At 40.3% G+C, this 13,584-nt stretch overlaps 1 protein-coding gene across 7 annotated transcripts in view; it reads right to left on the reverse strand.

The window, feature by feature from the left end:
- The window catches only part of kidins220a (kinase D-interacting substrate 220a), a 55,189-nt gene that overhangs the window by 35,116 nt on the left and 6,489 nt on the right, over positions 1–13,584 (reverse strand). For all 7 annotated transcript variants that reach the window (XM_050062876.1, XM_050062875.1, XM_050062877.1 and 4 more), the window contains 17 exons: positions 12,234–12,332; positions 11,388–11,486; positions 9,767–9,865; positions 9,218–9,316; positions 8,869–8,967; positions 5,919–6,116; positions 5,678–5,776; positions 5,257–5,355; positions 4,267–4,365; positions 3,903–4,080; positions 3,595–3,759; positions 3,233–3,412; positions 2,631–2,796; positions 2,242–2,393; positions 1,572–1,672; positions 1,276–1,461; positions 949–1,089 (listed from right to left, as the gene is read on the reverse strand). In XM_050062876.1, coding sequence (XP_049918833.1) covers positions 949–1,089; positions 1,276–1,461; positions 1,572–1,672; positions 2,242–2,393; positions 2,631–2,796; positions 3,233–3,412; positions 3,595–3,759; positions 3,903–4,080; positions 4,267–4,365; positions 5,257–5,355; positions 5,678–5,776; positions 5,919–6,116; positions 8,869–8,967; positions 9,218–9,316; positions 9,767–9,865; positions 11,388–11,486; positions 12,234–12,332 — 2,259 coding nt within the window. The remainder of the gene's footprint in view (positions 1–948; positions 1,090–1,275; positions 1,462–1,571; positions 1,673–2,241; positions 2,394–2,630; positions 2,797–3,232; positions 3,413–3,594; positions 3,760–3,902; positions 4,081–4,266; positions 4,366–5,256; positions 5,356–5,677; positions 5,777–5,918; positions 6,117–8,868; positions 8,968–9,217; positions 9,317–9,766; positions 9,866–11,387; positions 11,487–12,233; positions 12,333–13,584) is intronic.

Here is a 13,584-nt window from a genome sequence, read left to right on the forward strand (position 1 = left end):
ATCTCTCACCACCCTTTTTTATTTTTTCATAAAATGTGTTCACCAAACAAGAACTTTTCGTGATGCTTTCAGACACAGGTTTGTGAACTTTGAGTGTCTACTACTTTAGTGTCAAAATGTGAAGTTTACAATCTAATCAACAACATGTCAGCTAGAGGCACCAGTCAGCCGTAGTACTTAAAGTTAATGACACCCGTGAGAACTGACTGTCTGCAGCACATGGTGTCGGGGATTTCCACTCTGCTAACTAAGGGACATTGTCCAAGTGTCACAGGACATCGATTTGTGCTACATGCATACATGGTTTGTTAACCCCTGGCCAGCACCATCAGCCTCGCCCCACAAGATGATGAACCTCTGTCCCTACAGCAGCTGTCAGCACCATCAGCTCAGGGCGCCATCACATGATCTGCATCTTTGATGCAAATTATCTGGTCGGAAAAGTACACAGACTGGAGGAAAAAAAAAGATTCAATTTGTGTAACCTACGAAAAAAGGATTTCAGAGTGCTGTGTTTGAATCTCTCTGAAAACAAGATGGTTTCAGAGTGACTGGGAGGTGCTTGCAGAGATGAGAAGATTACATTAGCACACAGGAGGTTGCCATCTTCTCTGGGATTACTTCATCAAATAATAACATTTGGCTAAAGGAAATTTTATTACAGCAGCTGGGAGGAAGAATCTAAACTTGGAGGAGAGCTGAGGCAGCTGGGAACACCAGGGTGGCTGCACAGTACTGGAGATGTGTGGGCTCTGTGTGCACAGGTGGGAGACCCACTAAAGTTAAAGCCAAATGGCGGCAGCTCTACGACAGTCTGTCTCATGGTAAGAAATTTGCTTGAGTGACAGATGTTGAAAATATAATTGCTTTATAGTATCTCATGTTATCAGTCAAAAGGAAGCTCCACTCATCATTTTTGTTCCCACACACACATGTGCAAACACACACCGTGTCCAGCATCTGCAGAACTCTGTCCTGCTCACAGGCGTCCAGTCCGTCTATGATGACAGCCATGCGTGTCTGGTTCTGGGTGAAGCCATCAATGGTCTTGGCCATTTTTGACATTAGCTCTACTTCATGCTTCAGAACCTGGTGTGAGACAGGGAAAGAAAATCAATTGCTAAAAACAAGGACAAAGGAAAATGATTGGTTTTAGGAACTACAGCGTCATAACTTCATAAGCAAATGGAATGCCCCTTTAGCCACGACAACAGGACGTCGAAGGATTTGCATTCATCCTTCACTGAGTACAATGAATAAACTGTTTTAGTCTACCTTCATAAAGCCTTCACTCTTGAGTCTATGCATGTTGTTGGCAGCACTGTGCAGCCGTTTCCTCTGGGAGTTAAGGACAGAGTCGGCCACCTGCCACCAGGTCCTACAGTTGAGGAGTAAGGCCAAGCCCACCACACTGGCCATGGCTATCAGCACTGCATTCACTGTCAAGTTCTCAGAGTCCACCTGGAGAAATGAAAGCATTGGAACTGATTAGTGGGGCATCCTGTCACCTAGTGGTTAGAAGGCGTACTGTTTAAACACAGTGTATCCAGCTCATTACTCTATTAACCCACCTTAAAGATGGCCAACAGAGCCATACCAGTGATCAGGCATCCCAGTGTCAATGCAAACAGCACGAAGGAGGGAACACAACATGTTTTCTTCCACTTCTTACCTGCAGTATGAGATGAAGGTAGAAGATAATGTGAGAGAGACAGAACACTAACAAAAACTATGTTTCCTGTGCACACTGAGTTACCGCAGCCTTCACATATTAAGACTGTTTAAGGAAGGATGAAAGAAAACCATCCATTTTGAGCAGCAGTTATACTGACCTCAAGAGTGTCATTCTTTCAACAGCATTCTCAATCTAATTTTGCAGTGATGCAAAATTAGATAAAATACCAATAATTCAGGGGACCTTGTTTATTATGCTATTAAACAGGACAGCACACATTCATATTTTAATTTGCCTGCCACTAATGGACATTAATGCTACAGCCAAGGGACGTTACTAACTAAATATAGACTAGTTGACTTGTCTAAAATTAAAAAACAGTCTTAAGCAACGTTTAATTGACTAGTTGACTGATGTCACACATCCTATCCCTATTTAATGCAAGCTTGTAGTTGCAAATATGCTGTATGATTTTTAATACAAACTGCAGGTCTGATTGTGACGTTGTGTGCTGCCATAAGAGTCATCACGTGACTGACATCTAAAGCCAAAGATGGCAACATCACCTTGGACCTCATCGTTCTTGAAAACCCTGAAGAGCCTGGTGGCCATGAAGCCAAACTCCCTCTCGCAGGCATCAGAGAGCGTGGCAATCATCTCAGCCATAGAGGTCTCCCCTCCAACGCTGGAGAGACGGTTGTAGTCTGTGAACAGGAACCTGTGTGACATGTAAGAGACAGAAATGATGCTTTGATTTGTTAGGTTACACAGGAAGCTGCACATATGACTGGGACTGTTCATTTTAACAATGTTGTGAACACTGAAGTAGTGATGTAACAGTCATACTAACCCATCTCTTGAGCTTTAAAACTCACAATAAATGCAGAGGTGAAGTGTTTAGATTCTTCCTTAGACCTGTGTGTCGTGTGTGTGTGTGTTTGTGTGTCACTATCACCTGACAGGCAGTGCACGGGTGGTCTGCTCAGGAAGTTCAGGGGGGTTGACAAACATCAGTTTGAGCAGCAGCTCCAGGTAACCGACCTGGCGAGCCAGACGGGTGCTGATGACCCACGCCCAGTTCCAGCTCTCCCTCTCACGCCGACTTCCAAAGTACACCAACACTGGAGACAGTGGGGGAGACGGAATTGTTTCAGCTTTGTAGTCAGGTAACAATATGGTTAAGTTCTATTCATAAACAAAGGTAAGTTCTCTTAAAAATCAATAACAATGTAGGCTAAAAAGCTGACGTCATCATCATGCTTGGTATTAGCTGTATAATGGCACACTCTTGTGATCAAAGCAGTTTCAAAAGTTCAACACAGAAAACCTTGTATAAATATCAACATTACCAACGTTATTTTATTTTATATCTATCTTTACTTTTATTGGTATTCTCATTTTTTTATGAAAGCAGAACACAAGTACATGGCCTTATGTGATACAACCACTTCCCAGGAGGCTGCTCTCCTTGAGGAGCAGGTCAAATGAAAACTACATTTCTCCACACTCATCACTTATTGCATCAGTGTTGCATTTCGAGCTCATCTGTCTCCTCACCAAAGAAGATGTAGAGCAGAGCGAGGAGGCTGAGGGAGACGGCGATTGCCAGCCTGGGATCAACAGTGAAGCCCAGAACCACAGCCACTGAGCCGCAGAGAAGCAGGGTGAGGAAGACAACCAGCCAAGAGAACTGGAACAATGGCTCTATCTGCTGGCCTGCGAAGGTCTTCATCTCATCTAATGGACAAAAGGAAGGAAAAAATGATCAAATACAGGACAGTATGTGGATATAAAGCAATATTAAAACAGACCCACTGAACATCATTTGTTAAGTGTTACAGAAGGCACTGTCTAATTTTTCCCAATGCAGTTCTTTTCATCTTTGTATAAGACAATTTTCATGCTGTGAGCTTACTTACCCTCCAGTTTCTTAAGAAGGAAAGACTTGCCGCTGCCCCACTGAGCGTACAGTCCAACACAGATAGGTGGCTGCATGGTGGGCTCGCTGAGGATGTCTGCTAGAGCACTGCTATACAGGTCATAACCCAACATGTCTCCATCTGACTCAGAAGGGGACAGGTGCTCTGACAGAGGAAAAAAGATAAGGAAGTGCAGAAGAAGAGGACAAAGTAAAACAGTTCAATCTTTTCTGATTTCTGAACAACAAGGCTGTGAGCGTGTTTTGTCACACAGTTCTTTCTGAATGAAATAGAAACACGGGTCATACTGGCTCCAAATATCTGTGTGAGGATGCTTTTCTGGTGGGTACAGTCGATGTTGTAAGGTGTCTCTCCAGCTTTGTTGGGGCGATAAAGCAGGCGGCCATCTTTAGGATTCCTCAGTAAAAGCTCAGCCAACTTTCGGCTTCGTCCTCGGATGGCAATGTGGAGGGGCGTGTCTCCTTTCTGAAGGAAGAAAAACACTGAGTTGACTGCTTTTTGTTACTATCAAACTAAAAAGTAACTATCAAGAAATCACTCCAAAGACAAAGCATACCCCAAATTACTAAACTAAATAACTATTAAAATCCTGTTATGAGAGGATTTTCTGTACAGGTGTGTGTAATGTGCAAGTGTGTTTTTACAAAGTACCTTTTCCACAGCAGACACCTTGGCTCCTTTATCCAGCAGAAGTTCCACTATCTCTATGTTCCTCATTTTTGTGGCTTTAATAAGTGGGGTCTCTCCCTCCTAAAATGCAAGGACACACACAAACACTGGGCTTTAAAATCATTGGTTCCAAACCGAAGGGTCTCAACCTCCACTAGGGGTCGCCAAAGCTTTACAACTGTCACAAGGCCTTCTTGATTTTAAGGAGTGTAAGTAGATGTTTTGGAAATATATACATCGGCCTTTCATTTATTTATGTGAAGAAAACAAAATAAAATTGTTATTTTTGAAGTTGTGATATTATTCAAAATATAAACTTAAAAAATCTCACATGATAAGGGCACAGTGAAGACCTGAACACAAGCTACATTCACACAGCCTTCACTCTGTTAAACAGCCTCATCCTGTATTTTAAAAATGCACAGTTTAAACAAAGAGCTAACTGAACAATGGCCAAGCGGCAGGGTGAAGAAAACACTGAATTTGTCAAAATAAAAAAAAATAAAAAATAAATAAAAAAAAAAGCCTATTAAGTATGTATGGTTTTTAAAGTAAAAATAAAAAAAATACACAACACAGACAAAAAAAAATAAAAAAATAAAAAATTCCTAAAAACATCAGAAAAACTCATCTCTGATGCAATACTGTCAGAAAATAATCTGCTTGAAATTCATTCATATTGCCTTTTTTTTTTTTTACAGACTTCCTGTAGTAACTACGGTTAGCTTATCAGATGTTCCGTAATGTTTTTGTTATGCATTAAATATAATATGAAAACCCCATAAAATATGTCACTTAGAGGTCTTTTCTATCACTGACTTTACTTTTATATTATAAACTTGATATATGAGATACACGCATGTGTATCAGGAGAAATGAAGAGAGAAACATGACACTTTAGAAGTAACAGTCGTGAAATTCAAAGGATAAGAGAGAGTGTATTTTACATCTTGACTACTGAGTGTGTTGTACCTTAGTGCAGCTCTCAGTGTCCGGGTTACACTGCAGGATGTCTCTCACCATGGTAGCGTTGCCTTTCTCCACTGCCCAGTAGAGGGCAGTCTTTCCATCCTGATGTAGAAAGGACATGACAAATATTAGTTTACCTTTTAAGTAATAAACCATGTCAAAAAAATCATATGGATTAACAGAGAATGTAGTGTGTTATTTTGTATTGTGCGTTGTTTATGTATAATGTGTAGCATTATATAGGGCATCAATCACAGGGCATTATATACCATTAATCACTGTGTATGTTTGTGTAATCCCATGGATTAAAATTCACTTTACCCAGAAACAACAGAGGGACATATCACATAGAGAAAACAAACACCCTCATGCCTGTATTTAAACATCAATATGGTAGTGAAGATAGTGGGAGAGGAGACCCTACCTGACCCCTGACGTCAATATCAGCATATTTGTTCAGCAGAGCTCGGACTATTTCCACATGACCTCCTCTCACTGCTCCAATCAGCATGGTCTCCCCACTCTGACAGAGATAGTGAAAGAGACAGAAAGCAAAAACAGAAGGAGAGGCACAAATTGTGTTTAAATTATGTTTCATTTCATATCAACTGCTTTTCCACGTCTTCAAACAGCAAGTGCGCGATGCTGCTGTAGGGTGGCCTCACCCTGTCTAGGATATTGACATAGGTGCCTGCATCCAGCAGGTCCTGCACGATCTCAGTGTGACCCTCCTTGGCAGCGATGGCCAGGGCCGTGTTGCCATCCTTGTCTGTCATGTTGACATTTGGGTTCCTCTTCAGCAGCTCCTTTACAACCTTTGTGTAGCCGCCTTTCACCGCCACAATCAGAGCTGTCATCGAGTTCTGAAAAGACACAGGGAGGAGAGATTTAAATTTAAGGTTCTTTATTTCTAACCCTAACATTTCAAAATTACAGATGTTTCTCTCTACTTGAATGGGGGTTAGGATTTTGGTTGGTGTTCAATATGTTTTAAATATTTTTACTGAGCCAAAGAAGATTATACATACAGCATCGTTGTGTCAATGCATGAAAGAATTATAAAATCATATCTATGTACAGTCACAGATATAAAACAGATGATACAGAAGATATGGGATTGTATTTTAAGATTGGAAAAGTGTCAAAAATATGAAGCTCAAAAAGAGAAAGGAAAATTTTGCAAAATAAAGGAAATAATAATTTAAATAAAAACACAGAGACAAAGACAAAGATAAATAGATGTGATTATGCTAAAAATGACAAACAGTAAATCTAAGAATTGGCACATAAAGACAGGGCACTGTAGAAACAATGATTTATCTTTCGTTGGTGTGCATTCAATACGGCAAATGTTCAATAATTTATGGCTGAAGATTAACAAATTGTTTTCCCCAAATGTTATCAGTTTATCTCAGCAGCTCTGGGAAACACTACAGGCTAAATGGCAGTTTATTATTGATATATCTTCAAGCAAGCCCAATAACTCATATATTTTTCCAGGCTATAGAGTCTCTAAATCACACGTAAATTAATTGCCGTGCAACATTAGCTACTATAGTTCCATCTGATTATTGATGCTACGTATCAAACCATCACATCGTTCAGTCTGTGACAGCACAGATGCAACATGACTCGAAGGAGCACAGATGCGCTGCGTCACTGATGCAATCAATTATTTAATATTGCGGTTTACTAATGAGTTTGTGGCGCTTGGGAGCATTAAATCTTGATTGTGTGAAAGCAACACAGGCCGCTTTGTGTGTCATGGCACCCATGATGAACCCAAAACAAAATTAGACTTGCTCAGCTGTTAAGCTACCTGTTCAGACTACCAAATCAAATATTAACACTGTTTAGGAAACACTGCCTAACATTATTATGGCAAATAATTGTGGGTGCAAAGCCAAATAGGAGGTGTTGTGACGTAAGCATCAGCACCATTAAAAAATAAAATAACAATTTTCTACATTTTTTTTAGACTTCAAACTTTCAAAGGCTAAAAACTGCAATTATAATCAATATTATTGCGTAGATGTTGTGTTCAAATGTAATAAATTAACATCATTCTATAAATTTATTGATAAAAATTCTAATATTGCTCTTTAATTAAGTATTGAGTACTAGAGCCATTGTCAGTGGAAAAAAAATAAATAAACAACAGAAATAAAATGGAGCTGGGGAAGGGGGGTAATATTCAGAATATCCAAGATTAAAGCCGTAAAATAAAATAAAAAATATGTGGATATTATCTGACATTAAAGTGGTGAATTTATGGGGAGAAAAACTAATTTAGGCTAACATCAGAAAAATTCTCTGAGGTTAAGGTAAAAAAAATTACAAGAGAAAAGCCTTTAGAGCTTTCTCCCAGAAAGTCAGGTGACGTAGCGTTAAGAGCAACAATGTCAACATAGAGAAGAAGTTGTGGTCAATGACTGGGTCAAGCACAGGACTTTTACCCAGGAGACTGGGGTTCGTGTCCAGTGTGAGTGAACGTTGATCTATTATTTTTAGGCTTAGATGATGTATAGTTCTCAGTTTTAATGATGTATGAAGCTGCTGAATGCACAGTGTTCATATACTTTAGCAGAATAGCTAGACAGTCCATGTTAATCTCATATTTCGATGTTGCTAGGACAGCTAATTCTGATGGTCAGGTAATGTCACAGAAGTCGGCACAACTTTCATTTTGGACCTATTTTTAAACTATGATGGGATGTCTCGATTAGATGTTTAAAAGGTCATTCATTGTCTCAGTGTGGGATTCCGGTGGTGTTTGTAGTTTATTGAGGTCTTTCCATTGTAATATCTTGACAGAAGAATCTACATCTAAAATGCTCAATCTGGTCTTATTCATAATTATGTAAACTACAATTGTAAATTGCAAGTCTACTTAATTCCAACTTGACTATCATTCAAAATATTTACTAGTCACATTAACAGCAACAGAAAACTTTTAGTGTACAAAAAAGCCAATAAGGCTTTGTAAAGTCAAACCATGTGAGGTCTTCCTAGATGACAGCATCGTAGTGTTGGATCTCTACTGACTGTGACTGACAAATAGTAAACAACAGCCCCGTTTCCACCAAGTAGTCTGGTTCAGTTCAGTTTGTTACACATTAAAACAATTATTTTTGAGTTTTCATTGTCAAAAGTTGTGGATGGCAACATTAGAATGGTTCAATTTTTTCATACCTACAGTAGCACACTGATCCATTACTGAAAGGTGCAACCATTAACACTGCAGTCTGCTGATTTGTCGAGAGTCCTTACTCATACTCTACATGGACTCAGAGTACAAACCCACTATTTTTCAACATCCCATCGATTGTGACAGAGACTGTAAACACTCAAGCCTGCTCTTTTTTGTTCTGAAAATGTCAGCATGCAACCCCATTCAGCTGACAATCAGCAGTGACGTGGCCATTAATATCTGTCTTACTATCTGGTAACAACCCTGTCTATATTTTAGAGTACTGTCTGCAGTGGAAAGGCTAAACAGATTGTGGGATAAGGTACATGTACGTACGGGTTCAGTAACAGTTCTATGAGTACTATAACATGAGTGTTTGGTGGAATCACAGCTAACCACTCACAGGAAATCTATAATCTACCTACCGCTCCTTCTTGGTCCACATCAGCTCCGTTAGCCAGAAGATGCATCACACATTCATAGTGACCCTTCCTGGACGCCCAAATCAAAGGAGTGGTACCATACTGCAGAGACAAGTGCATGACAAAGTGCATGAGACATAAGTGGCAAGATACTATTTAGTCAAAACTCCAGGGACTTGTGAATAATCATGAAAGAAGGATGATAAATAAAGGAAGAAGGCAGAGGGACTTATGGGAACAGGAAGCTGGACGTGGACCAAAGCACTTGAATGTCTTTAGCTCGTACCACTAACTGCATCATCTGTGTGATTAAAAACAAGTAAATGATGAACATCTGTCAGTATGTAGTTACCTTGTCGGAGCAGTTGACCTTGGCTCCGTGCTGCAGCAGGAGATGGACAATCTCTGCGTGGCCTCGACCTGCCGCCCAGATAATGGGGTAGACGCTGTACTGTTGGGCCAGAGGAGAGGGGTGAAGTCATGCTGACAGTAACTAATGATCAGTGTCAGGCCTGCGGTCGAACTAACGCTTTAAGCCACCTTACATGACTGAAACAGCAGATGATGGGGGAGGCGTCGCGCTGTGCAGGTGATGAGCAGGATTGTGGTTGTGTTCAAATTTTTGTTACTCTGAAGTTATGTATGTGTACAGACATTTACAACAAAGGTATGTCAGTTAAACAGTGATCTGAAACATTGGATTACATTTACATGGAGTAGAACACATCATGTGAACACTTTCTTCAAAATAAACTGCTCTGTTCAGAGACTATTTTCATGTCATGTACTGAAAGCATGCCTATTATCTTTGTAATTTTCAATACTAATATAAATGCCAGTGATGTCATTGATATTATCAGAGGGGAACTAAGATGAAATGCAGCGTGTCCAGTCTCAGTACCTGACCAGTGATGTTGGAGTTGGCTCCTTTTTCTAAGAGCAGCTGGACCACATCTGTACGACCTTTATAGGCTCCCCACATGAGGGCAGTCCAGCCTCCCTAAGTAGGATACACACACACCGAGCAATGTTTAGTTGAACAGAGAAATTGTGAGGCAAGACAGGAGAGCAGAGACAAAACACCTCTTCATATAGAATATATACAGTTTATGTGATATTCTGAACATAAATAGAGGTGTTTTTATCATAATAAGGTGTAAGGGTAGTCACAGTATTAAATTCAAGCAGCAGAGGTCAAATCTAAGCAGCTTTTGCGGTAGGAAAATGTGCTATTTACAGCTGGTGTGACACACTTTCCAGTGAGTGAACCGTATCACGCAGTGTGGTTTATTATAATCCCACTGTGATGACTGGCTGTGATCTGTCCTGTGCAGCTTAGACACGCGATGCACGGCAATGAGTCAGTCGATGTCCTGAGTCCATAAAGTCACAGAAGCCAAGGATGTAAAATCAGCTCTGAATGTCTCATCGCGTGTGATAAAATAGTGAAGGGAATGTGCCAGTACAGTATCCTTCTGGCTGATAGAAATGCACACTGCCTCATGTGCTGGGACATCTACATTGATACCAAACCTGCCCAGCCCCAGGTAATAAATATGTGTATCTCATCTGCATGTTGTCAATAGTCTGCTCATCAATACAGAAAAGCAGCTACAGCAAGCCTGCAGACTGCTGTGTGCATCTGAAAGGTCTCGATCCCAAGGCTAAATCATATCACTGCCCCATGCAGAGACAAGCAGAGCTCAGGAAATGGGATTACTACCAGAGAGGCGCCATCACACGTAATGTAATTTCATTTTATGTCCATTTCAAGGCTAATGGTTCATCCTGTCCAACCAGCACTGGGGTCATTCCATTTTACAGAAATCATTAATGTAAATACAATCAAGACTTTATTATATTTTCAACTGTATAAATGCTACATATTACTGTACTGTAAGAGTCAGCTTACAGTAAAGGCAAGAGCAGCTTGTTAATCAAACTTTGGAGTTTAATGGTTCAAGTAGAGTTAGAAGTTTGACAAAGTGTGTTAGTGTTTCATGTTGTTTAGCTATGACATCTCTATCATGCTTTAAGCTCTTCAATGGCACCAAAAGATACTGGAATTACTGTTTTTTGCAGAGTCTCCTGTACAATTGGCTGCAGAGTAGTCTGGGTGTTGCAGGACATGATATTCACCATTATCCCAGATGTGGAAATACGCCACAATCAATTTATTGTGAGTGTTTTTTTATCACAATCCATGATAAAATCCCTTTTGTCAAGTCATTTTGGCACAGAGGATGCATTACTTTACCTTAGTCCTGTGGCACTCTACACCCTTGTTTTATTTTATCTTTTCAACCAAATTTTTTGGGCATTTCCACCATTTTTTGATAGCAGATAAAGAAGAAATCAGGAAGGTAATGATACCTAATATTGACAAAAATTTTTGGCCTTTCCAGAGGACAGGATATCATTACTATTGTACAGCATAGATGTTTGTCATATATAAAACAAAAAAATATGTCTGTTAACAGCAGATTTTAAATAAAGAAAAACGTTCCCCTCTATGTTCTCACCATGTCTCGATGTTCCAGGTTCGCATTGTTCTCCAGCAGCTCCCTCACCACCTCGATGTGGCCCTCCTTAGCTGCAGAGATCAACGCCGTCCAGCAGTCCTGCACACACAGACAACCTGTTACTGCGGGAACTCCCATCAGACTCCAAATCCAGTTGGACAAACGTCTGTCCGAGCCCTACGCAGGACAGCTTGGGACCCTTCCAACCACTGTACCTACCAGCTGGTCATACCAGGTGCTCATGGGAACACGGTGTCGCATGGACAGACAGGAGTGTCAGAGAGTTAAGCGTGAAAGACAAGTGCAATATAGTATGTGATGCTTCGCCTCTCTTCTTCCGTGTTAGTACAAGACTGAGCACAAGTTTGTGTGTGCTATGTGTAATAGCAGGTTACATGTACGTGAGATGTTAATGAGAGGTGTAGTGTGTGAGCATGCATGCGTGTGCCACAGTGGGAGGGTAAAATGCATGCGTGAGTGTGTGCGTCTGTAAGGGGCTGGCTTCTGGAGGCACAGGGTGTTGGCCAGCAAGTGGATCCTGTCATTTAGTCAAAAGAGCGAAGGTAAAAGTGTGTAATAAGTTGTCATTATGGCTCATGATGGCTCATAATAGCTGTGGACTAAAGCCCAAGTGTGGTGAGTTCAGCAAGATGGAACATCAAGACCACTGGTTCAGCTACGTCTTCTCTGTCAAGTGGGTAACGTGGTAAAAATGACCGCATTGTTTTTCACCTGTGCCTGGATTCCTGTATGCTCTCAATGTTTAATATAACGCCACGTGTGCTTGTGTGTGAGGGTGTGTTCATTTTAGGCATTTTGGGATGTTGTGTGTCTGTGTCTGCTTACAACATCATCCAAGTTAACGTTGGCTCCTCTCCTAATGAGCTCTTGTACTATCTCCAGATTGCCCTGCTCTGCCGCCACCATCAGGGGAGTCTGTCCAATCTGAAAAAAAGGAGGAGAGTGAAGGAACTGAAATAGCGATAAAGATTTCAACACACCATCGAGCTAATTACTTACACTGTTTTCTATGTAACCCTCTGAGAACTGAGAAAAGAAATGGCAGGCAGTAATACTATTTGATGATTTCACTCAGATCCTGAAACATAACCTGATAATTGATGCCTTAATGCAACATGGCCTACACATACAAAGCTTTTCTATTAGTCAGGTTAGAAATGGTGTTATTCTACATTTTTCTTATTGTAATCAAAACCATTTATTAAATAAATACTTCCCTAAAACAACTTTAAATGTGGGTTTGTTCACTTGTGAGTATTTCCAGCAGCAGGATGGTTGAAGTTGGACTGACATTAAAATAAACCGTGTGCCCATGGGCATGAAAACGAAGGAACAGGTTTTAAATTTTTTAAGATTTTGGACAACAATGGGGGTCTATGGCACAAAAAAAGAGCTATATGAGGGTTTGGCTTTCTCCTCTAAACTCAATACATCAATGCTAACATTTTTATACAAGTGCTTAGTGCCTATAAAAAGTACTGACCCCACTTAGATTTCTTTCTTGCTTATAGGCCCAGTGTGTAAGATTTAGGGTGATTTAGTAGCATCTAGTGGTGAGGACTGCGCATTGCGACCAGCTGAAACTTCTCCTGGTTGGAATTCCTTCACTGTTCATTATCCACAGAGGTCTCTGTCTCTCCAAAACAAACGAACCAGGTGATTAAATCCAGTAAAAACACTGAATAAAGCCGTTTCATATTACAAATCAGTGTTTCTCTGATGCTGTTTAGCATGTTGGAGCCCAGCATCTGCTTATCTTTGCTCACCTTTGTTCTCTGATAACTTAAGAAACAGACGTTCAGGAGGTTTTTAACCGAAGCCAAATTATCCACAAGGCACTCTTCCTCTCCAAAACAAACGGACCAGGTGATTTTTACAAGTAAAAACATGGTGACCTCCGTAAAAGAGGGCTCACTCCCTATCTAGATATAAACGGCTCATTCTAAAGTGACAAAGACACAATTTTCATTTTCAGGTGATTATATAGTCAAGAAAACATAGTTATTTTACTGTATCCATCTCTACGAATATATCATCCTAAATCCTGCACACTGGACCTTTCAGTTTTTGTTGTGTTTTCAGAGAGATATAACAGAGCAGCACAACAACATTAGCACAAAAAAATAAAGTAAGACAAAGCAAATAAAAATATAAGGTAACAATGATTGGTTGTCTC

The sequence above is a fragment of the Epinephelus moara genome, chromosome 14 (genome assembly GCF_006386435.1).
Source record: "Epinephelus moara isolate mb chromosome 14, YSFRI_EMoa_1.0, whole genome shotgun sequence".
NCBI lineage: Eukaryota > Metazoa > Chordata > Actinopteri > Perciformes > Serranidae > Epinephelus > Epinephelus moara.